This window comes from Taurulus bubalis (genome assembly GCF_910589615.1).
Source record: "Taurulus bubalis genome assembly, chromosome: 13".
Lineage (NCBI taxonomy): Eukaryota > Metazoa > Chordata > Actinopteri > Perciformes > Cottidae > Taurulus > Taurulus bubalis.
This window is the reverse complement of record NC_136601.1, coordinates 5,182,362-5,206,826: the sequence shown is the minus strand read 5'-3', so window position 1 is coordinate 5,206,826 and position 24,465 is coordinate 5,182,362. Positions and strand designations below refer to the sequence as shown.

At 43.8% G+C, this 24,465-nt stretch overlaps 1 protein-coding gene across 1 annotated transcript in view; it reads left to right on the top strand.

Moving 5' to 3' along the window:
* The window catches only part of prom1a (prominin 1a), a gene marked incomplete at both ends in the record, with an annotated part of 64,956 nt that overhangs the window by 6,783 nt on the left and 33,708 nt on the right, over positions 1–24,465 (top strand). The window contains 2 exons of the mRNA XM_079229136.1: positions 20,983–21,041; positions 21,652–21,678. Of these exons, the coding sequence (XP_079085262.1) occupies positions 20,983–21,041; positions 21,652–21,678 (86 nt within the window). The remainder of the gene's footprint in view (positions 1–20,982; positions 21,042–21,651; positions 21,679–24,465) is intronic.

Sequence of the window (24,465 nt, the reverse complement as noted above, 5' to 3'; positions counted from 1 at the left end):
TTCCCTCTCACCCGCAACACTTTCCAGCTCATTCTGGGGGATCCCGAGGCGTTCCAAGGCCAGCCGGGAGATATAATCCCTCCAGCGTGTCCTCGGTCTTCCCCGGGGTCTCCTACCATATGGGCGTGCCTGGAAAACCTCTAATGGGAGGCGTCCAGGAGGCATCCTGACTAGATGCCCGAACCACCTCAGCTGACTCCTTTCGACACGAAGGAGCAGCGACTCGACTCCAAGCTCCCCCCTGATGTCCGAGCTCCTTACCCTATCTCTAAGGGTGAGCCCGGCCACCCTGCGGAGGAAGCTCATTTCGGCCGCTTGTATCCGAGATCTCGTTCTTTCGGTCACGACCCAGAGTTCGTGACCATAGGTGAGGGTTGGAACATAGACCGACCAGTAAATGGAGAGCTTCGCCTTCCGGCTCAGCTCCCTCTTCACCAGACGGACCGGTACAGCGCCTGTTTTACAGCTGCAGCCGCACCGATCCGTCTGTCGATCTCCCGCTCCACCTTACCCTCACTCGTGAACAAGACCTCGAGATACTTGAACTCCTTCGCTTGGGGTAGGCAGTTTGTCCCCACCTGGAGGGAGCAATCCACCGGTTTCCGGCAGAGCACCATGGCCTCAGATTTGGAGGCGCTAACTCTCATCCCTGCCGCTTCACACTCGGCTGCAAAACGCCCCAGTGAATGCTGGAGGTCACAGTCCGAGGAGGCAAACAGGACAACATCATCCGCGAACAGCAGAGAGGCGATCCCGAGACTCCCGAACCGGATCCTCTCCGCCCCCTGGCTGCGCCTAGATATCCTGTCCATGAAGGTCACGAACAGGACCGGTAATAAAGGGCAGCCCTGGCGGAGGCCAATACCCACCGGGAACGTGTCTGACTTACTACCGAGGATACGGACACAGCTCCTACTGCAGGCGTACAGAGACCGGATAGCCCGTGCCAACGGGTCCGGCACCCCATACTCCCGCAGCACCCCCCACAAAAACCCCCGAGGGACCCGGTCGAAAGCCTTCTCCAAGTCCACAAAGCACATGTAGACTGGTTGGGCAAACTCCCAGGACCCCTCCAGTAGTCTTGCAAGGGTAAAGAGCTGGTCCACTGTTCCACGACCGGGACGGAATCCGCACTGCTCGTCTTGAATCCGAGGTTCGACAAGCGGTCTGAGCCTCCTTTCCAGCACCCTGGCATAAGCTTTTCCCGGGAGGCTGAGCAGTGTGATGCCACGATAGTTTGAGCACACTCTCCGGTCCCCCTTCTTGAAGATGGGAACCACCACCCCGGTCTGCCAGTCCATGGGCACTGTTCCCGACCCCCACGCGACACTGAAGAGGCGTGTCAACCAAGACAGCCCAACAATGTCCAGCGCTTTCAGCATCTCAGGGCGGATCTCATCCACCCCTGGCGCCTTGCCACCAAGGAGCTTTTTGACTACCTTAGTGACCTCTGCCAGGGATATGGGAGAAACCACCCCAAAGTCTTCCGGCGCTGCCCCCTCTACGGGGGACATGTTGGCCGGGTTTAGGAGTTCCTCAAAGTGCTCTTTCCACCGCCCGACGATGTCCCCAGTCCGGGTCAGCAGTTCCCCCCCCCTGCTGAGAACAGCCTGGGCAAGCCCCTGCTTTCCCTTCCTGAGCCGTCGGATGGTTTGCCAGAACTTCCTTGAGGCCAACCGAAAGTCCTTCTCCATGGCCTCCCCGAACTCCTCCCATGCCCGAGTTTTAGCATCCGCGACCATCGCAGCTGCAGCCCTTCTGGCCTGCCGGTACCCGTCAGCTGCTTCAGGAGACCCCTGGACCAGCCAGGCCCGAAAGGCCTCCTTCAGTTTGACGGCTTCCCTCACCCCCCGTGTCCACCACCGGGTTCTCGGGTTGCCGCCACGACAGGCACCGATGACCTTCCGGCCACAGCTCCGAGCAGACGCGTCCACAATAGAGGCTTTGAACATGGTCCACTCGTATTCCATGTCCCCAGCCTCCCTCGGAATTTGTGAGAAGTTCTTCCGGAGGTGGGAGTTGAAGACCTCCCGGACAGGATCCTCCGCCAGACGTTCCCAGTTCACCCTCACTACACGTTTGGGCTTGCCAGGTCTTTCTAGCCGACTCCCCCGCCATCTGATCCAACTCACCACCAGGTGGTGATCAGTTGACAGCTCTGCTCCTCTCTTCAACCGAGTGTCCAAGACATACGGCCGCAGATCAGATGATACGACTACAAAGTCGATCATTGATCTCCGGCCTAAGGTGTTCTGGTACCAGGTACACTTATGAGCCACCTTATGCTCGAACATGGTGTTCGTTTTGGAGAAACTGTGGCTAGCACAGAAGTCCAACAACAAAACACCATTCGGGTTCAGATCGGGCAAGCCGTTCCTCCCAATCACGCCCCGCCAGGTTTCTCTGTCATTGCCCACATGAGCGTTGAAGTCTCCCAGGAGAACTATGGAGTCGGCAGGCGGCGCCCTTTCCAGGACCCCTCCCACCGACTCCAAGAAGGCCGGATACTCTGAACTGCTGTTCGGTGCATAAGCACAAACAACAGTCAGAGCTTTACTCCCTGCAACCTGTAGGCGCAGGGAGGCGACCCTCTCGTTCTCCGGGGAAAACTCCAACATAGCGGCGCTCAGCCGGGGGCTTGTGAGTATCCCCACTCCCGCCCGGCGCCTCTCACCCTGGGCAACTCCAGAAAAGGACAAAGTCCAACCCTTCTCCAGGAGCTTGGTTCCAGAGCCCATGCTGTGCGTGGAGGTGAGCCCAACTAAATCTAGCTGGTACCGCTCCACCTCCTCCACCAGCTCCGGCTCTTTCCCCGCTAGCGAGGTGACGTTCCACGTCCGTTGAGCTAGTCTATGCTGCCGGCGATCGGCTCGCCCAGGTCTCCTGCCTGGCCCGCCGCCCGGTCTGCATAGCACCCGACCCCGATAATTCTCCCCGCGGGTGGTGGGTCCACGGGGTGACTGCTGCTCCATGTTGTTTCTTCGGGCTGAGCCCGACCGGGCCCCATGGGCGAAAGCCCGGCCACCAGACGCTCGCCGACGAGCTCCCCTCCTGGGTCTGGCTCCGGGAGGGTGCCCCGGTTTCCCTTGTCCGGGCGAGGTAGCTATAGACCGTGGGCTGCTATTCATCAGGGTTTTTTGAACCGCTCTTAGTCTGGGCTCTCCCCCGAGACCTGTTTGCCTTGGGAGACCCTACCAGGGGCTGACGCCCCGGACAACATAGCTCCCAGGATCACTGAGCCACTCAAACTCCTCCACCACGTTAAGGTGGCGATTCATTGGAGGAGCCTTCCCAAACCGTTAAAAATCATTGTTAAAAAATGGTGTGTCTCGGGAGGACAGTCTCGCTTTTTTAATATTAAAACATGGTCAATGCATATTTCATTTTCATGTTTTTTGTCTTCAGGCAGGCTGAAATATGGCCAACATTAGCTGACACACATGGACAATCTTTACACCCTGATAGATTTTTCTTTTTTTCTTACATTTTAGTCCGTATCACATCTCAAATGTTTGCTGGTGCAAACTTGATTAATGTTTGTTTAAAGCGTGCTGGTCGTCCACAAATCTGGACAATTGGACCACGTTGCTGCTTTTCCATTGCTCTGTGGGATTGGACCGCCGCCCTGAAGCCCACAGCACAAACATGTCTGCATGTCCTCAATATTTAAAACTTTTAACTCAGCTTCCATCTGTTACCAAACAAGATCAAATTAAATTATGAGAAGCACAACAAGCCCGTTAATACGTCTAATTCCTTATCTAACCAACCAGACATTATTGTGATTATCCAAATCCTGAAGTGTACTATATTTAAACAAATGCATCTACGACGTGTCGCTTTTAATCCAAGCAAACCATCCCACAATAAATAAACTGATTATGAATGTGGCATCTTTACAAGCGCGGCCCAGTCGTGCTGCAGGAGCATCTTACGCGACAGAGAGAGGGATGTGTGTGTTCCTCTGCAGTGTTTCTGAGCCGTCACATGCGGTCACGTCACTGCTGTGACAGTGACGGCCCTCGGCACCACTAACGGGCACAGCGGCCTCGCTGGCCTGCAACGTAATGCCAGCTGATTACCCGAGGCAATGTGTCACTGCAGCGCTGAGGTAAGTAAGGAGGCCGGCGCAGGTGGAAACTAACGCACATCTTCTTAATATTTTACTGCCCATATTTACAGATTACAGACAAATAAATACTTAAGAGATGTCGGCAGAAGTCTACACGCTTCAATGCTCTGCTTATCGTTCAAACAACACACATTCGCGACTGTGAAATAATTCGCTGCTGGCTTCTGACTGACAAGGTCTAGTTGGAAGATTTAAAAAGAGAACTCTCTGTTTGGCATCAGGTTAATCTCGTGAAATTTCATGAAACTCGGCTGCAGATGAAGTGCGGCGTGCACTATAAATGGATTCCTGCACCTCAGTAGGATTACACGGTGCGGGCAATTCTGATACTGTGTGTGTGTGTGTGTGTGTGTGTGTGTGTGTGTGTGTGTGTGTGTGTGTGTGAGTGAGTGAGAAACCTCGGACTGATCTCAAAACTTTGGAAGTTCATTTCTCACAGAATGAGAAATATATCACAGGTTAAACATGGTAAAAAAAAATACTTACAATACTTATGGTGAGTAAAAGTTGAGATGAGATGGTGATTCAAAACTTTAACTTTCTGTATTGTATTACTAACTCGTTACATTATGTAATTTTATCTATATCATGTTGAACTTCTCTCCAGGAACCCCAGATTTTGATTTATTATCCTACAGTCTCCGTTTTCCTTCCCTCGTGTGTGTAGATTTGTAAAGATCCATTGAGCCCAACTAAATCAATGAATCCATCAGCAGAATTGATTCATTGTTTAATTAATTAATTAAGCAAAATCTGAAATGTGAGGATTTGTTACTGTGCTTTGTATCATTGTGAATTAATATATATGAAGTCCTTGGGCTCTGGGTAAATTGCAATGGACTATTTATTGGCATTATATAGTCTACATGTTTGATGAATTGATCACCCAATTTCTGATTTAATATATAAAACTATTATTTGCAGCATGCACAAGTTAATGTGTGTTATTGTCATAGAAACCTTTTGTGGCGGAGGACGATAATCTCCCAATTATCTGCGTTATTGTGTTTCAGAATAAATGTGACGCCGTGTTGCATCTGGTTGTTTAGTTGTTAAAGCAGAAAAATGCTTTTCAGAGATTTCCTAGCAGGTTGGGAGATAAAAACCGGTAACGCTCTCGTCGCATGTCGGCTTCTTTCACATATAAGCCGCGAAGATCACGCCGCATAATCAGAACACAAAAAGAAACATTGTACAGCTCTTTAATTCCTCGCCTGCAGCTACAGTCCTGTGAAAAGATATTAAAATGGCCCTCAGCTACATGTTGTTCCTCCTGAAATGGATCCACAAATCTGGGATTAGTCTTTCTCAAGGCTCAGCCAGCCAGACGAGCTGGCCAGCTGGAAATGAAGCGCTTCAGTCATTTACATTAGGCAAAACACTCACAATCCCAAGACCACCTGACGACAAGTTATCATTCACGGCTTTACCGAGTTAAAAACCACACATGAATGTGCTTAAAGATACTGATGGAATGAAGGAGACCGCTACAGACGGGCAGCAGCTGAGCATCAGAACATTTAACCCTGGAACACGAAAATTACAAAGAGTAACATCATCACCAACGTCGGGTATATTTCACTCAATATAATGTACCTGATAAAAAATATATTAAAATACAAGGCAAATTGAAGTACTCTTCTTTTATTTTACCGTATAGAACTTCTCATAAAACATGTATCATGGAGGGACCCTAAAAAAAAGGCTCAAATTGGGTGAAAAATTCTAAATATAAATAATGGAGCTACGAACTTGTTCGTTGGTCCACCTGTTCCTGGGACATGTGAGTCTTGTCCGGTGAAGAAACATTCTCCCTGCAATGGTAATATGCACCCAAATGTTTACCCTCCATCACTAACATGCCTGTTGAAAAAAACAGGGATTGAAGCAGGGAGACACGCCTACTTTCGATAACCAGTGAGCAGCCTGTAAAATTACGTAACCACAATCGCACGGGTAAAAATCACCCGACGTTAGTGTTTAGCGTGTTTCCATCAGCCAGCAGCTCAACCCAACTTCAGCCCACGAAGAGAAAACGTTTCCCCTCACCTTCAGCTAATGAAACGCCATGTTTCCCTGGTCGGACGGGAGAGCGAGGAGAAGGAGAGAACCGTTTATGTGACATTTAAAACATCCTGAATTATGGTTCCGTTAACCTGTTTTTATTACGCAATTACAGTCCATTAAGCTATTAGTGCTCCATTTACACAAGTCGCTACTCGTGAGGCTCTTATTGTTTATAGGATCGTCAAACATTTCTTTACGAGTGCCATGGTGCTCATGCTAGCTTGTTTTAGTAACGAGACAAACAAAGAGCGAGAGTTCAGATTTGTGTAACGACAGTGCACGAGCTGTACGGATGCTCTGTAACCGTACAGCAGAGCATCTCACAAGCCTTCAGAATCCTGGATCTCTGCTCCCAAATGCAACCGGACGTCCTGGATTGTTTTCTTTATCGTATATCACCTGGCTGTAGTCTTTGCGGTGTGTTCAAGTGCAACCTTTTGGCGATGTACAATGTTCATCACTGCTCGTCCTTACATGTTGGTTTGGTGGTAATACTGTTTCTTTCTTTTTTTTTTACTGTCAATGCACATTTTTCCTTCAAACAAGAACCCAAGACGGGCTTTGTTACTGACTCAAAGACCCCCCATTGTGACTTCAATTGCTTTCAAATGACTAAAAACAGTGGTTGTGAAGGGATAGTGAAACTAAAGCTCTTATAATTGGACGGGCTTCTTCCCTTGACAAAGCTTTGGTAAAGATTTACAAAGACAAACTGTTGAATTCATAACTCCAAACAGTGAAAGGTCGTTCACTGTGCCAGTGAGTTTCAGGGTTTTCTTCCAGTAAAAAGGGGAAGAGGCAGATCAATAGATAAAAGTGATGCAGCTTGCTTCACCAGCGGCTGGCATATCGGCACACTAAGTGAGAGGAGATAAGAGCCATGGCATTAAGATTGTCGAAGGTTTGAGACACTTTGAGGTAATACTATAATGCCACCATTAGCTTAAGCTCCCAGCTATCTGACGGAGCCGGTGAGAAATGTGGCAAAGCCAAGCGGAGTGAAAGCACAGGTAGAGGCGAAAATCTAAAGATGGCTGCAGCGAGAAAGGCTGCGGAGATCAGCTTATTTAAAGAGCCAAGAAAAAGGTAGAAAGGGAAAAGAAATAAAAAGAGGCAGTGCGTTGGCGTAAGAGCTGCCACTTCTTTGGGTGCTGCTAAAGCCGTGTCTCATTCAGGGACGTCAGATTTGGGTCAGGCCTGGTAAGCCAAGCAGGAGAGGCGAGGGCAAGGCGAGAATGGATCGGCAAGTCATGCGTCCCGCGTCCCCTCTTTCCGCTCCATTGGCGGGCGCAGTGGTGCCCGCTTACGAGTCGGCTCCGGGGACAGGCCGAGTTGAGACTGCAGATGTGTGGCAGTAAAGATGGTGGGAGGGGGGGGAAGGGTCGGCTCTGCTAACGCCGCAGATGACGGCTCTGAAAAAAGGGCCTTCTTCCGTCCTCCAACGTGCCGTTTATCCTCCTCACGAGGCGTTTGTAGCCGTCGCTCAGCGGTGAGCAGGCGGTTCCCCTGAACAGGAGGAACATGGCGGTGTCGCTCTCTGAGCCTGGGATGTGGCTCTCGATGACAAGCTGCGAGAGAGAAGCAGCATTGAGCTTAATGCCCCGGTTGACTTTCATCACATGAGAAAGGATGAGTGTGGTTTGAGTTTATCAATGACGGCTCTGCTTTTCTTTATTTGAATGGGAACAAAACTTAAAACTATGCACCAGAACTCAGTGTGCCCTTTTATTAATGCATCTTTTCGCAAAGTGATGAGCTAGTGTTGAGGCACCAGGGGATTAGACCAGCGACTGGCTGTCTCGTTTACACTATTTGGGACAAGAAAAACAAAAATGCCTCTACATCCGTGGATAATAATAACACCATCATTTTTTTATACGGCCCTGTTGAGGACGTTCTGCCCCAAGACAATTTAATAGCGTGTCTCCTTTTCTCATGTTAACTGTCGGCGGCTAGATGTTGGATTGTCTCCTCGGATTGATCTGCAGGACACACTTCCTGTCCGTTGTTGTCACCTTCGCAGCCTGGCTTCAGCCTCGATTATCTGGCTGTAATCCGGGTCGTTGTTTACCTGGGCCACACCGAGAGAAGCAATCCTCTTGGCTGTCTGACCGTCAGACGACGCGCTGACCAGACTGCTTGGCCTTCTGTCCTTGGACTCACAAATAACTTCTTAGACAGCTTTAGGAAAGCTCAGCATTCGATAGTTGGGATAAAATGACGGTTTGGTGAGTGTTTGGCTGCAGCGACATGGCCTCTAAAAATGTGGATTTAATGGATTTCTCACTCCTTTTTTTGCACTAGATATTCAGCAAATTAAAAAGAATGTGAACTCCGTAGCTCCACAGCAAGTCAAAGCTTGGCGTGATGTCACGGGGAAGAAGGTGCTGGTTGCTAAGTTCCAGGAACAAGAATGTAAACTAAAAATAGATGTGTCTTTGATGCACCAAATTAGTGTGCTTTATTGGCATTCATTTAACTAGGACGGCGTTGCCAAAGTGTGATGTAATAATGAGATTATCAAGAAAAAGAAGGCACAATTCATAAAACCAAGAAAATAGCAGAAAGCACTGAACCCTTGCTCTGTGTCATTGTGTTTGTGAGACACTGCTTTCACAGCATTCCTCTTTCGCTTCGCCATGTTTACAGTTGTAGGTTGAGACGTGATATCGTACGTCTTTAGCGTAAGATTTAAACAATAGATTGATGATGGTCGACGCCTATTGTCTTTTTCGATTCGAAGCCCTAAGGCGGACATGCCGGGCGATAATGTGTCGTCTGCACCAGGCGTGAGATGCCTTATGGGTGAATGCAGACCATGAGGAACACCTGCAGCATAGAGCTGAGCTCTGAGACATGAAGGTATATAAATGTATACTACGGTGTGTCAGGCTAGACGAGTGTGTAGAAACGCCTCATTTAAACCTGAATGATGTTCATCAATGTGTTCTCGAGATGTAGCAAGTGGTCCAGTCCATTTAAAGTTAGAAAACAAAATTTAAATAAATGTGTAGCGAGAGCAGAGCATCACTTTCTCATTTGACTTCTGAACAGATTCAGTTCTTTACACTCCTGTTATGGACAGCGTGCTGCAGAATACTAATCATCCTAATTAAAAACACCGTATGACACACGGTCGACTTCACTTGATGCGTCTCTGCAGGCACATCGGTCCACTCCGTGTTTATCATTCAGAGCCCCGGTGCACAGGATTCATATTGGCATCTCTCCAAGTCAGTAGACAAGACTGCAGATTGAAGTCTCTGTGCAATATATCATGCAATATATCATTCTTTATTACTGTCTGTTGCCATGTCGCCCAGATTTATTTTTATCTGCTTGTGAGTGTGTGTGTGTGTGTGTGTGCATGTCCCTCTGTCATGCATTTCTACCCATCAATGTGATTTCCACTTGAGGGGAGGCTGTCAAGTTTATTTACATACTAAATCTGCAGACCGGATTGTATTTACAGCACAACAACAGCGCAGATAAGAGACGTGGATGTTGGTTTTTCTTTTTTTTTTCTCTGCGTGTGTTACTCATGTGCTCATGTGGCTCCTGTGAAAACACAGTAAAGTGGAGTGTTGGGACTCCAGCGGTACACTTAGCCAAGAGACTCAGCTGTTCACAAAGTGCTCTTCACACACACCCACTCGCACACATGCACTGTATGAACGCAGATGGAAAACGTCTGTCTTGTATGATGCATTAACAAATCCAACAAAAAGCTGAGAACAAAACCGACTTACATGTGAGGGATCATTTTCTCATGCGGGCTAAGAACCACTAATATCTTTCTCATTAGTTACACCATCTTATATTTAAAAGGAGACTCTCTCTCTCAACCTTTCAATCCAGTTTAATCTGCAAATGGACAAAGCAACATTGTTCCCAAGTCATCAAGGTAAAAGATTAACCGTTTTAAATGAAATACTTTTCCACTTTGTGTGTGTGTGTGTGTGTGTGTGTGTGTGTGTGTGTGTGTGTGTGTGTGTGTGTGTGTGTGCGCCCGCCGCCCGTCCGCCCGTTGAGCCAGATTCTCTCTCCATAGCTACAGATTCTATGGTAACAAGCGTGTTTACCTTGTGCGGAGGTGTTTTTGCTCCAAGCTCATGGGACGTTAGCTCTGATAGGAACAGTCAGGAGACACACACACACACACGCACACGCACACATGCACACACCCGCCTGCTGTCCTTTATCAGAAACATTTCAGTTAAATGTCAAGTCACTAACATTCACTGGAAGACATTTAACACAACAGGATCTGATGAAACCATGAATCTAGTGAAGGAAAACCCCTTTACTCTCCCCTTTTGTCAATGTGTATGACATTATTAGAGCGTACGACCCCAAAGTACTAGCAGGTGCATGTGACGGCCGACACATACGATTTTATGCACCGCGCAAAAATCCCACCATAATCATTTGAATATGTTTTTCAACAAAAATGAGAATAGTAATGTAGAAAGCAGTATTCCCTCAAATATTGCAAATCACAGCGCAGCTGCAATATCAGTCAAAAATATTTGGATATTTTTTTCAGTCCAGTCGAAAACCCAACATTTCCTGTTTTTGCTGCTTCAAATTAAAAGTTTTTAAATAACAAAATGACAAGAATTTGTGCGACACTAAATGTGTTAATCCTCTGTTTCACCCCCATTTTTTAGACCATGAATTATAGCTGCTCAATATCCGATCACACAGGTCGCATTGACGTATGTCAAGGTTTCAATAGAAGACAGAAGAAGATATTTTTATTGTCATATACACAGATAACAAAGTTACTCCGTACAATGAAAAACGTATTTTGCTCGGTCCTCCTTCAACACAGAATTACAATAAACTTAAGGTAAAAATTTGAATTTAAATTAAGAATGCCATAGTATAAGAAATGTGGCTCATCCGATCACAAAAGTCACATTGAAAATCTTCACTCCATCTTTCTTGTTTGTCTCTATTTGTTTCACTCTCTAGTAAAGATTTTTCTAGTAAACACCAAAAAAAAGCCAAGGCCATTATCTAAAAATACTGAACAACTTTTTTTGTTGCATAGCAACAAGGGTGAAGAAATGTACCTGTCTTGCTTGCAGCTCCTTCTGCTGCTCGACATTGAGAAAAGCCTCGCGTCTGATCGCAGCCTGAGGCCGCCATGACGCCTCCAGGAGTGTCACAAGGCAAAACATACTGCCGGCACATATGCAGGTGTTAAAGTGGAAACCTTCTGTTTAATTACGCCTTCATTTAGGGTCGCCGAGCTCTAATTGCTGGAGGGATTTTTGTCTAATATTACCTGCCAGAAAGTGTAGGTGGTGCTCTGCTTGATTTCTCTATTCATTCAAGTTTGCAGGTGCACTTTTCTTTTACTCTTTCTTCCGCTTGGTTACGATTCTGTGTGTTCCAAACAAACCAGTGTTGCTCCTTTTGTTTAAGAAGAAGACCTGTGTGACTTTTGTTAACTGTAAAAACTATACTTTGCTGTAGGCACACTCACTAAAGGCAACAATTTTATTTGAAATGTGCATTTAATGATGTTTTGGTGACTTGGGGGCTGTGGAGAGAAGCTGTAAACACAATAGATAAGTTCATAAGTCAAACTTGTTCATATTCACTCTCCTTTAACTCTGTTTTTGCTCTCTTAAACTCCTGAGGGAAATATCTGGCTCCTTAGCGGCTAAACGTTCCTCTTTGTTCACCAGCTGATGCTACGGTGCTGAGACTGAACCAGAAACAGTGAAGTCGCTGTAAAGCCAAAACACTCCGTCGTGGAAAACAATAGAGATCACATACGTGTAGTCATTTGATCCACTGTTAATAATAATAACTTTATTTATGTAGCACCTTTTTAAAAACAAAGTGTTTTACAGAAAAGCAAAGCATAGTCATACACAACGTCAATACTGGGAAACAAAAAAGGACCATAGCATAAAGGCAATGAATACAACAAAACCAAACAAATAACCAAATAGAGCAAATGGAATAGAAAACAAACAAACCAATAAATAAAATAAAAACAGGGGAATAAAAAACATAAAAGGGCAACATCTATAAAAATTGATTTTAAGAAGTGATTTAAAAATAAGTTATTGATGAATATGAATCCACTGATTAAATCAGCTTTAAATATCATGTATTTGTATGAAAATGTCAAGCATTATAACACAGGAGTGTAAGAAAAACTAGGGCACCAGCAAAAATCCTTGTTAACGTCACGAGCGACGAAGAGGCCAAACAGAGTTCCCTCTCTGCATAAGTGTTACAACTCCGGCTGGATTTAAATCTTAACATAAAGCTCTCAGGCGTTTCCAGCGTGCGTTCCCAGATAGTTTTGGGAGGGAGAGTCAACGTAGTCGGCAACATCGTCCCTTCTGTTCGGGAGGAGAAATAAAAATCCCTGACTGGCTGTCTGCTTTGTATCGCCTTACAAGCAGAGCGGCGCTGAATGAAGTGTTTGGGGTGTGGAAGTGTATCCCATGGCCAGCTTATTCCTTCCTTATTTATATATTTATATTTATAATAAGCCTGTTAGCAACGGTGTCACAGACAACTACCGGGGCTTAGGACGGGGAATATTAGAGTTTTGTTGATTCGGCTGGTGGCTTTCGGGGCAAGTTGATTGGAATTTTGTTTCCCACCCCTTTAAGTTGCAGCTGTGTCAGTAAATACTGCACAGCCCGTCAGGACAGCGTGGAAATCATTGTCCAACTTTATGTCTTCATCGTGTAGCCCTTTAAGCCCTCACCCCTAACACTATTTATTGTTTGAGTTGTGTTTAGAGGTTGTACATGGGGATTATATTATTGTAGCCCTGATTTCTATCTTTAATTTGATATCTAACATGTTTTTTGGGGGGGATTTATACCATGTTTTTTTTCTTGATTGTACCTTGTGACCATATTAGGGGACCCTAAGGCTCTTTTCCACTATCATTTATGCATCTATTTGCATATCCTTCTTCTTCTAAGAGAGTGACTTCTTCTTATTTGTCCATCTGCAATGGGATCTAATGGGAAGGCGTTTAAATAGCGCCCCACTTCTAAGGACCTTTTGCGTGTCACGGCTACACACCTGAAGCCTTTTTGTGAGTCATTTAATGCCCCGTTCTCATTCCCAACTCGCCACAGTATCTAACGCTGTGAACTCAAGCTAAACTACCTGGTTAGGTTTGGGTTTGAATGAGTATGTTTGTCATGCAAATTTTGTTACGTACGTAAGTGAAGTAGTCAACATAAATTAGTATTGCTCTGAGCGTCTAATATTGTCCCGGCTTGAAATGACCCATGAATCGCAACACACTGCTATCTGAGTCTTTACCTCTGTTTCTTTCTCTTATGCACTTTCTTTTTTACCATTTTAGCAGTTAAATAACATAAAGAGCAACATATAATTGGTGAGGACGTAGCATATTTAACGACAGCTTGTCTCTGACAAGACTTGCTCCACTTCCATTCCAGTTTCTGCAGTACAACCGTTTTAATGAAAAGCATAAAGTATTGCATGAAGTATTAAACACTATAAACTAGACCTCGGCCAATAAACAGGCCAGGTTTGGACAAGGAAGAAGGATGCATGCAATTACGTTTCTCTGGTTCTGCTGCATTGAATCTGAGAGTTTTATAGAAGTGCAACGCTAAATTCATGGCGTATTTATTCAGGGGATCCTCATCAATGTTTGTTAATTTTCTGTGTTGAACAGCTGTATCACACTGTATTTCCAAACTGCTTGATATTGACTTAAGTTAGTCAATCATAAACAAAGAGAGGCTCCACACAGCTTGCAAAGATTTAATTTGTTCAATCACCAAATGTAAAGTTTTTGACTGAAAAATAACAGCAATATATCTTCACGGTGCAGGTGTTGTGTTGCGCTGTCTTCATATCGCAGCATTGGCGGTGTATCAAGATGAAGATGCCATCTGATTGAGTGTCACGCACCGCCTAACAAAGACATATTTTAGCAATTTCGCTATATCTATTTCAAAATTGCTTTAGAGCGAGTACAGCCGCAGCAGATGCGGTTCAGATTGCAGGGTTTACAGCATTACGGGCTAGAAAAGGGAACGCCTGAGTGTCAAAGTCACAGTGAGCGTTGACAGGGTAAAGTAGAAGAGACGGAGAGTGCGTTTGTCTGGCAGAGAAGGGAAAGGTTAAAACCGAGCTCCAGTGGAAAATGTGTTTTTCTTTTCAGCACCATAGTGGGAAGAGAGCTTTGTGCGCCCTTCAACGCTCGTCACTTGTCTCACCCCCCTCCAGCCGGCTTCATTGTCAATTGGACCTGTTTTGTGTGACATTCATTTGGGGGAGAAAAAAAACAAGGGGCTCTCATCTCCCACAGGGACGAGGTTATTGGCTCTTCACAGACGGCATGTTACAGGATATTCTTGAATAGTTGATGCGGTTTGAGCCTTCACAAAGGTCAGTTATCTCAACGGCTGTGCTTCAATCACAACCACAGGAAGTCCTTTCGGTCACACAGACCGGTTCATAACAGACGCATCCTTGTTCCCGTCCCGCTCTGTGAAAACTACTGTCATGAGAAAGAAAAACTTCCATCAAATAATGGAAACATCACTGGACAACAGAAACACTATCATATGTATACTACATTATTGCAGATGTACAAGAAATATTTTCTTTCTATAGTGCAAATCTATCTTTCCACATGGTAATATATGGTTTACAGTTTGTGTTGGATGGAAACTCCTTTGTGTACTCCTCATAGACGATCAACGCTCAGATGGACATGTGTGTTTCAGTCACTGAAGGCTTGAACACTTCTTTCAAATCATTTAATCCACGGCATTAATCGCCTTTTTCTTCCACGGACGCCCAGAGGGGCTTCTGGGAGGATCACCCGGCGCACATCGCATGCGATGATTTTACTCTGGTATCTCCTTGATTATATAAATGAAATACATGGTCTTACGGTGCACAGTACAGTAAATATGGAGGTTGAATTGTACGCAAATATAAAACATGGCACCTGAATTGTGAAAAGGAAAAGTCAATTGAGTTTCTATCATTCGACTCGTTGTTTCATAGTTTCAGAGATTTAAAAAAAGATTCTTTTCATAAATATGACAAATTACGGTTTTACTTTCAACATACAGTGATGGTTACATGAAAAGTGGATGTATAAGGAGGTGTAAAATGAGATGAAAGCCGTGTATTTAGCCACTTTAGTGAAAAAAAACAGCTGTATACTAAGACGTTTCTATGGACGTTTAGATTATTTTAACCAAAGTGAAAACTTAAATCATTCACAACCAAAATTAATGAATAATTATTTTCTACTATTTCTAGAATGTTCTTTCTTTTCTTCCGTCGTCTACAGAAAAGAGAGCTCATCCATTCATCCAGGACCAGCAGAATAAACAGTAGTTATGATGTGGCATTTAAAACCATAATCCACGCCTTGCTGTTGTCTAAATGCAGGTGTCCGTCCTCTCCTCGGAGAGCTCTGTGTTTGCATATTTTGAACCAACTACAGGGGGGAGGAAAACATATTTTATGAGTACAAAGAAAAGAATGTTGTTATCTGGCAGATAGGCGGAAAGCCAAGCATAAAAAAAATGAAATCAATTTGGGGTGAAGTGCAGTCTGGGCTGATCATATTAAACTACTTTGTTGTGTGTTCTCAGTCAGGGTGAACGCCACAGATGATGAATTTGAGGGTATGGGTGCAGACAAATGCTAAGATGCGGTTACATGGGCTGGAATCTGATTTGTTTTGGCTCCCTGTTGTCAAAACCATGAAGGATCAACCACGACTGTTCAATAAACAGTCCCCTTGAAGCCACCTTGAGAGTAAAGTTCTGGTCCAGGTGTTCATCAGCCTGGGAAGCCCCCACTGTTCCTGGCCATAAAAGGTATCTCCTCCTTCCTCTGCTATTTTGAAACTCGGCAGCCAAAACTAAAATAAAGAACGGCTGGATTCCTCTGAGCGGGCGACTCCCTTTCTAGTGAAACTGATGAAAAATTCATCTTGCCAGGTTCAGCTTTATCTTGAGCTCCCTGCAAAGCGTCATTAAATCTGCTATGAAAACCTCCACTTAGATTTTGTTCAGAGCTGAGCAGCATCCGGAGCTGGCCTCCGCCATGCATTCACATTTACATTAATTCACTCAGACATCCGCATGGACGTTTTCATCACCGCACGTGCATTATTTTGCTGAGAGAGCAGTTTCCAATCCAGGGAGAATCGGCCGGAGACCTCTGACACTATGACAGTGTCATCGCGACAGACACGAAAGATTTGGCTTAAGCGGGGTCAAAGGTCAACGGCACCCTGACAAATACATTTAATGTGCCTTTTTAAAGCGGCGAGTGCCAGCAGAGCGGGCGGGGAGGAGAGAGTTAACGTGGGCGGAAACTAGCAGCGAGTGAGCTTTTCCTTCATGGAGAGGGATTAGACGCCTCTCACTGGAAGCAGAGGATGGATTCAATCCAGCCTTGGTGCTTTTCTCTCTTTCACCTCTCTTCGTTTTCTCCTCTCTTATCCTCCCACCCCTTCTTTCTCTTTCCCGTCTCTTATATATCCCGCACCGCTCCTTTTTATTCATTGTGATCACAGCAGGGACAAGCTCATTTGTTCGTTTTTTTTTTTTTCTCAATATCTCTCGTGCTTCAGTTGAGTTGAACCTGTTGATTTGTTGCTTTGGTAATGAATCTGCTATTCCCTCGTTTATACACATGCGCTGCCTGCAGCAGCCTCATCCTTCCTCTCCCACTCTGAGTAGGTTGACTAGACGCTACAGAGTCTCTCATCGATTTGCTTAATGCAAAACTAATTTGCATTGATGAACGCGTTTCCAGTATGAGCCGGGATTACGCTTTTCTTTTCTTTTGCTTCTGGCAAGACGCCCTGATTTAAATGTCGGGGTGAGTTAAGGTCTTGATTAAATATTGAAGATTCAAAAGCCGACTCGAAGAATGAGAAGACCAAAAGCCAAACATACACTCCAACCTGCTCTTATACTCAGCTCCTGCATTTAGAACAAAACTTTGCAGTGAAGAAATAACACATTAATACAATCCAGATGGCAATCATCTCCATCATCAGAAAACGAATGTACAGCAATTTTGAAAATCAAAAAAGGTGAAATATTCACACGTTCCAGCTTCGCCAATGTGCTGCTTTTACTTTGTCTTCCAAGATATGGAAACTGGGATTTTTTTCTTCTGACATTCAGACAATAAAATAATAAATCATAGGAATCAGAGGAGACAGGGTTATGGGTTTATTGAAATTGTACCAGAATACTTGTGGATATATTCTCCAAAAGTTGATTGATTGATTGTTCATTGATCTGTGTCGCCGTGTTTCAATCCTCTTCTTCCAAAACCGCCTCCTCAAACCTGAAGCCGCCTCTCTCTCATACGTTGACATATTACTGCAATGTTTGGGCCTCAAGGCTTACTGTGCAGACGTGGAGATCTTGTTTACGACCGTTACAGTTCGTATCCTGTGGGGACGAAAGGAATTTCAAAACACCTTCACTACAAGGTCAGGGCCGCCACAACGAGAACTTAATGACAGCTGGGCTCTGGCTCGCTGTGCTTTATTTTCCTCTAAAAGCTCGGATCGTTTTACACGCACAATAATGACCGACGACAGCCCTCCTGGGTCACAACCTCCAACCTGCAACAAGTATAAGCAAAGGCACCTGAGCTGCACCTGCTGCAGTCCTGTAACTACCAGCACACGTCTGTGCTTTTACCAGACGGGGCAAGGAATTATACGTGTAACGTAAGTGTGAGGAAGACTAATAATCCTGCATTAATAAGTGTTTAGATAAAGGCAATTATACACGACTGCTTACCAAGACAAGTACTATCTTTAACCAGGATGCAAGTCCACATATATACGTTTAGATCCAGGTTTAAGAAACATAGATCCCTTTGAATATATTTTTTGATTTGTTTGTTGGACTGAATTTATGCTTGACACGATTGACTGACACGTTGTTGAAGTGTTGCAAGGATGTTTTCATTTTTTTTTTTAAACGTATTTCTCAGATTTTTTCTTTATGGCCCTTCTTGGCCAGAAGCATGGTTAATTACTTTTATTCTTTCTTACTTTTGAAAGATTTATTTCTTGTGAAACTGTAAAAATACCTAAATAAAATATTAAGTGTATATATATATATATATATATATATATATATATATAAAAAAAAAAAAACCTTCTTCCTAAACAGCCGGGATAACTAGGTGGAGTATTAAGCCTGGAGCGCCCTCCCATTAATACAAATCTCATGCTTTGAATAATAGGCAGGGATCATCATCGTCTCTTTGTGATGAATTAAAACAATTATTGTCAACCGTTAATCTGCAGGATATGTTCTTCCTTCAGAAAAAGAAGAACAAAAAAGAAACACTGCACTGCAGGAGGGGAAAAGGAACAAAAGCCCTCGTGTGTTTTGCATCTTATTTTAGGAAACTGATTGCCTCTGAGAAGACTTGCTGTCTCTGTCATCATTATGTGATGAGTCACAGCCGGCGCTGCTCCAGGTGTAGATATGAGCGAGAGCAGAGACGCGCAATATTGGATAGGAAATTGATTTGTTTGGGTTGGTTTAAATCTCTATGATTTCTATTTTGAGTGGGTTGAATATAAGTGAGATGTGAAATTACTTGCAACAATAAAAGGGGTGTAATTTCAGACACTTTGCTTAATGAACAACTATTATTCAGTGTTTCCACTGCCATTATATTGGCAAAGCAGCCCAGCAAGGAATTACTAATTTAGTTGATTTGTTTTTTTTATAATAATCTCAGCCTAAAAAAAATCTTATTTAACTAGATGGCAGACCGCCATAGTATAATCGTTCCCACCACAGTTTCATAATGAATTAAAAATATATTTTAAACTTTTCAACAAGTGGGCAGGCGGGGCGTGTTTCCTCTGTCGCAGTACTTTCCACATCCACGTAGCTACAAAAGTCCCAGTGAGGCTGTTTTGTCATCCACTAATCCACAAGCGGTAACTGCGTATGAACATACAGGGTTAGGGGTTCTCATGGGAACAGACCCACGTCCATTGCTAGTTTGTTAATGCGTAATAATTATTGGATGCCTGGTGTAGCGTCCGGAAGAACTTAGTCAAACAACTTCTCTCGTTCTCTGAATTTATTTTCCTTGATCACAAGTAGAGTAACAAATGCTGCAATCGTGATAGCAGGGGGTCGTCCAGTCAACACGCAGGAAGACCGTCCAAAACCACCCGAACAGCCGGAAGTTCGGCTCTTTAATACACGGTTTTCCGTCATGAACATCTAACATTTCTATTGGCTCTAACAATTCTAAGAGGAGGAGAATCGTGTCCCCATCTTTTCTCACAAGACTGGAACGTGCAACGACCAGTCTGCTTCTCTAATGTCAACACACTGATAAACAGGTGTTGTAGTGCAAAGCGTGGAACCTTGAGGAACGTTTCTCACAGAAACTTCTCACAGACAGTATCTGTTAAACTGACCTCGCACAACCTGAACTCTAATAGACATAAGAATAATGAAATGCAGAATATCTACAGAATATAACGATTTATATTATCAAGTTCCTAAAGTGTTTTTCACATCTGGAAATTTGGATTAAGGTTATTAATCTGCAGTATCCATTATATGTGTTTACCCTTTACAATGACAAGTCTGGTTTTTTTATGAGTTGATCTGACACTCAGTCTCTTTTCTGTCGTTGTTACAGAGAGAATGTCATTCACAGCCACAACATTTCATGATATTTGGAAAATGTTATCATTATAACCAGGGAAACAATATTGCATTGTATCATTGAGCTAAAAATACAAACACATGTATATATATTATTTAAAACTGCTACATTTATTTTGCTAATTGTACAAAGCTAAACATATGACGTTACTATTATTACTTGCATTGCTCTTTGGACCTCCCAAAGTTGTACGTAAGCAATTTCTTCATGCATTTTACTTTTACATCCAGAATACCAGATTCTCAAAATAAAGTTTCACAGTAAGTTCCGCTGAGATCCAGAAAAAACAGAACGTCAACGACCCCAACAGGAGCCTAAGTGATGTCAGGCCATAAATAAATAAAATAGGAGCGCTGTCAGACATGCCCTGGTCTGAACCCAGAGGGAAGCGATGGGGATGAAGGGGCACTGCAGTGTCAGAGTTTGGCTCTGACTTTCCTGACACCATCTTGTCAAAGATGACAACTTGCAGCCTCAGCTTGACAGCAGTAATTTCTCACATTAACTATATTCCGCACTTTCCCGCAGTTGACTGCAGTTGACCCATCGCAAGCCCATCTAACTAAACTGGAAGGAGCCTCTGTCCGTCCTTAAGATTTTCTTGACAAACGTTCGTTCATTCAATCGACTTCAAATGGGGGAAAATGTCGATGTCAGTGTTTCCCAAAGCCCAATATGACGTCCTCAAATGTCTGTTTATGTCCACAACTCGAATATTTTCATAGAGGAGTAGAGAAACAATTAAAAAAATCTGCACATAAAAAAAAGAAAATGGAATCAGAGAACTCCAACGTCCAACTTTTCTTTAGAAAGTTAACGACCAATTAATCAATTATCAAAATAGGTGCCGATTAATTTAATGTCGATGGAGCTGTCATTTACCAAAGTCCTTTTTCCTTTTCAAGCTAATAATCCACAAGACTTATTTTAGTAACACCCTACTGGTTCGACTTCTTACACACTGTGTGAGTAGATGTGTAATGCAGTTATGGTTGCATATTGAGAACGACAGTTCTTTTCATGTTGTGTTTGTTTTCTCTGTGTCGTTGCAGATCTGATTGTCAAACTGGCAAAGGACAAGTTTGGAGCCATTCAGACGGAATACCAAAAGGTGTGTGTGTGTGTGTGTGTGTGTGTGTGTGTGTGTGTGTGTGTGTGTGTGCGTGTGCGCGTGTGAAAAAGATTGTTTTGCTTTAAGTTTTTTATTTGATCTTATTGCAATATGTTTTTCTGATTGGAAGCAGCAATTGATGATATATATTACAGAATAAATGCACCTTTGAGATAGTCCGTATAGTCCACCACTTCTCAGGTGTTAATAGCTTTTACAAGCCAAGGCAAGGTCGTCTTTTACCCTGGAACCCCAAGAGAAATAGTTATTGCTTCTGGCACGACCTGTGAATTTAAAGAGAGGTACATCACTTTAGTTTTCAACAACTTTAAAAAACAAAGATGTTTTTTTATTCTCAGTCCCTGCGATCAAAAGTACCTTTTCTGTACCTTCCTCTCACTTATGGGAGACATTGCCGTCTGTGTGCAGTGTAACAATATGCAACTGTGTGGATATGCATGCCAGAATCCTTTGATTTCTCTTTTTTTGTTCTATTTCATCCACGTTTTTTTGGTTTTGTGGCTTTGCTCTTTCTTTGACGCTGCGTTGCCTTTGTCTTCTGCATGCCCTCTTCATCTGATCTGCTCTGATCTGATCTGGCCTCCCTCAGCCAGAGAACATAGTGCTGACCCTTCAGGTAAAGTCTGCACACTGGACTTAACAGTGCAACCCATCCCCTGTTGTATCATGCTCCACTGTCCCGAGTCACCAGGTTGCACAATGTCCGCTAAAATGACTAACGTTGTTACACTTTAGTTGCCATATTGCTACTTTTTGTGTGTCAATTTTTAACATCTTTATCATTTGAATATTTGTAATTAGTTGTACAGCCCTAAAACTCCTACTCAGACATCCCATCCACCCTGCAAACACCAGCTTTGCCAAAACTGTAGCTTCTTCTGGCTGGATCACACAACGGGAGTTTAAGTGCTCTAAAATAACAATCTATACGTTTAACACTCCGTTTGTAATATTATTTCACACCAATGTTGCGGCCCCGACTCTCCTACACCATGCTTATTGTTTGACGATTTGTGGCCCTTAGAAATCCAGCATGTGACACAAACGCTTGATCTTTCTGTGTGCCGAGCGACCTGGACCCCTGACACACGGAGCGGCGCTGCCACGGCTTCATGGAGCGTCGTAAAAACATACGTTCTGCAAAGAGCTTCAAACGCATCACTGGAAAAAAATAACCAAAGCAAAATCATGAACATACCATCGCACCTTATAAGTAGTAAGGAGGAGATAATCAGTTTTCTGGTCGCTCCTGAAATGTGTGATTTACAATGACGATACCTAAAAATACACTCAAAACAGCCAATTTTCTTTGCTTCAATCAGGACGGATCAATCACTCCTATAGACTCATAACATAAGATAATAGCTACAGTGTTGACTCTGTAGTCAGTGATTTTTAAAAGACAGTAATTCCAAGTCAATACTGGCACCAAACCTTTTCTTTTAGAGGGCAAAAAAGGATGAACTCCCATTATATTCGTAGCCAAAAAGTGAAACATTATCCAATGTCATACATACAAGAGCCGCTACCTTGATAGTTTTGTAAAATAAGCCACCAAACATCATTTCAAATCAAAGCAAAAGTGTCTTTGTGGACTTCATATTGACCTTGATTATCTCCCATGTGTCAGCAGCAAGCAAAGGAAAAGCAGAGCAATCCTGCTTTAAAAGACAATTTCAAACAAGAGTACAGTGGATGATTTCCCTGTTTGTAGAAAGATAATCAGTGAAATGTTCTGCTGTAATCTTGGTTTGAATGAAAGCCTCAATGCAGTGGATTTAAATAGTCCAGCTGTGATCAAAAGCTTGCTGATGTTTCTCCACTTTTCCTCCCTAACTAATAAAAGATATCCTGGAGAATATAGCTGTATAACTGCTTTCACTCAAACAGAAATCAACCAGGTCTGAAATCTTAAGGACTGTCACTTTAAGATCTAATAAAAGGCAAGAAGTGCCCGTCTTCAGCGCTCAGACATGACGCCACCTCATCATCCAGTTCGGTCTTATTGGAAGGTCACCGTCTTCTTTTGGGTATTTGCCAGCACAAAGCTTGAGTACAAAAATAGTCAGAGCTGCGGGCCCTTGAAGAGTGGTGGTGGGAAAAAAATAGAACATTTTTTACCTTTTTTTTTTTGTGAAGATTCACCCAATAACAAGCAGAGCCCAGAAGCAGAATGACAATACAATCGTTGTTTGCAAAATGTCCCCAACAACTGTGTTGACATGGGTGCCGTTAGATGTCACACACACACTCACACACACTCACACATGCCCCGTGTCTCTCTTCTCTTTCCTTCTTTTGATTCTTCTTTTTCTCTCCATCTCCACTGACCCTCAAATCATCCCTGTTTGTATTCATTAAAGTTACTGTGAGGAACTTTTAACTGGTTATGAAACCGCCTCAAATGAATACTGAGGCCTCGATTTGACCCACATAATAAACATAGGGAGCGGCTCTTTCCATGTACTTATCGTTCAGAACACTTCCACTTTGGTCCACAGGGACCTCCAAAATCTACACAAACTGAAAGTTCCATGTAGTAACTTTAAGGTCAGAACAGGTCTGATTTGGGGTATTTTTCTACCCTCCATCTCAAACTATGTTCATAACACACACATTGAGGAACCTCGCTCAGCCAAACACGCTTTGCAAGTTGGATTATGCCCCATCGCCTTAGACTTTGCGCAGAGATTTACGGACGAACCAGGGAAGAATGCTCCTCTCTGACGAGTTCAGAAGCCATTTCTTTTCACCCTTCATGTTAAAAAAGCACAAGAAAAAGCTGCAGGTCTCTAGCGAAGGCGGGGTCATTGACTTATGAAGGCGATTAAGATTAGTGTGAATCAGCTGGGAGAGCAGTTTGTCTATTCAGGAGAGGTGATAGCAGCCCTGCTTTGATCCTTTCATAACGAGAAGCTATTGAACATCATTGTGACAAGGTACATGCGGTGTGGGAATTGCCAATCCCCTATTCAATTTTGCCAATTTCCAAAGCCTGTGCTGAGTGTGGTTTGGATAGGGGCAGATTAAGAGGGTGGTACATGACAAGAGTAGATGGAAGCTCAACTGAGAACCTGCCAACAGCAGCAATTTCCACCCTCTCAATATATCAGGGGAAATTTGAGAGACGTTGCGCCCGATTCACCTTGAATATTTCTAGTATTCAATCAAATTCGAGGATTATTGAGGCTTTGTGTTGAGGGATGCGCAGATTTCAAAGCTGACTATTGAGAAGCGAAGCACAATCCTAATTCATACAGAACAAAACTGTGTAAATATGGAGTATTCATAGAACTATATGGCAGTCAGCATTCCCTATGCTCTCTCCTGTGTTAACTTACTAACTGTCTCACAACTGCCCCCATAGTCAGTCAAGTTTTGCTTTTAGATGTCCGCCCTTAGC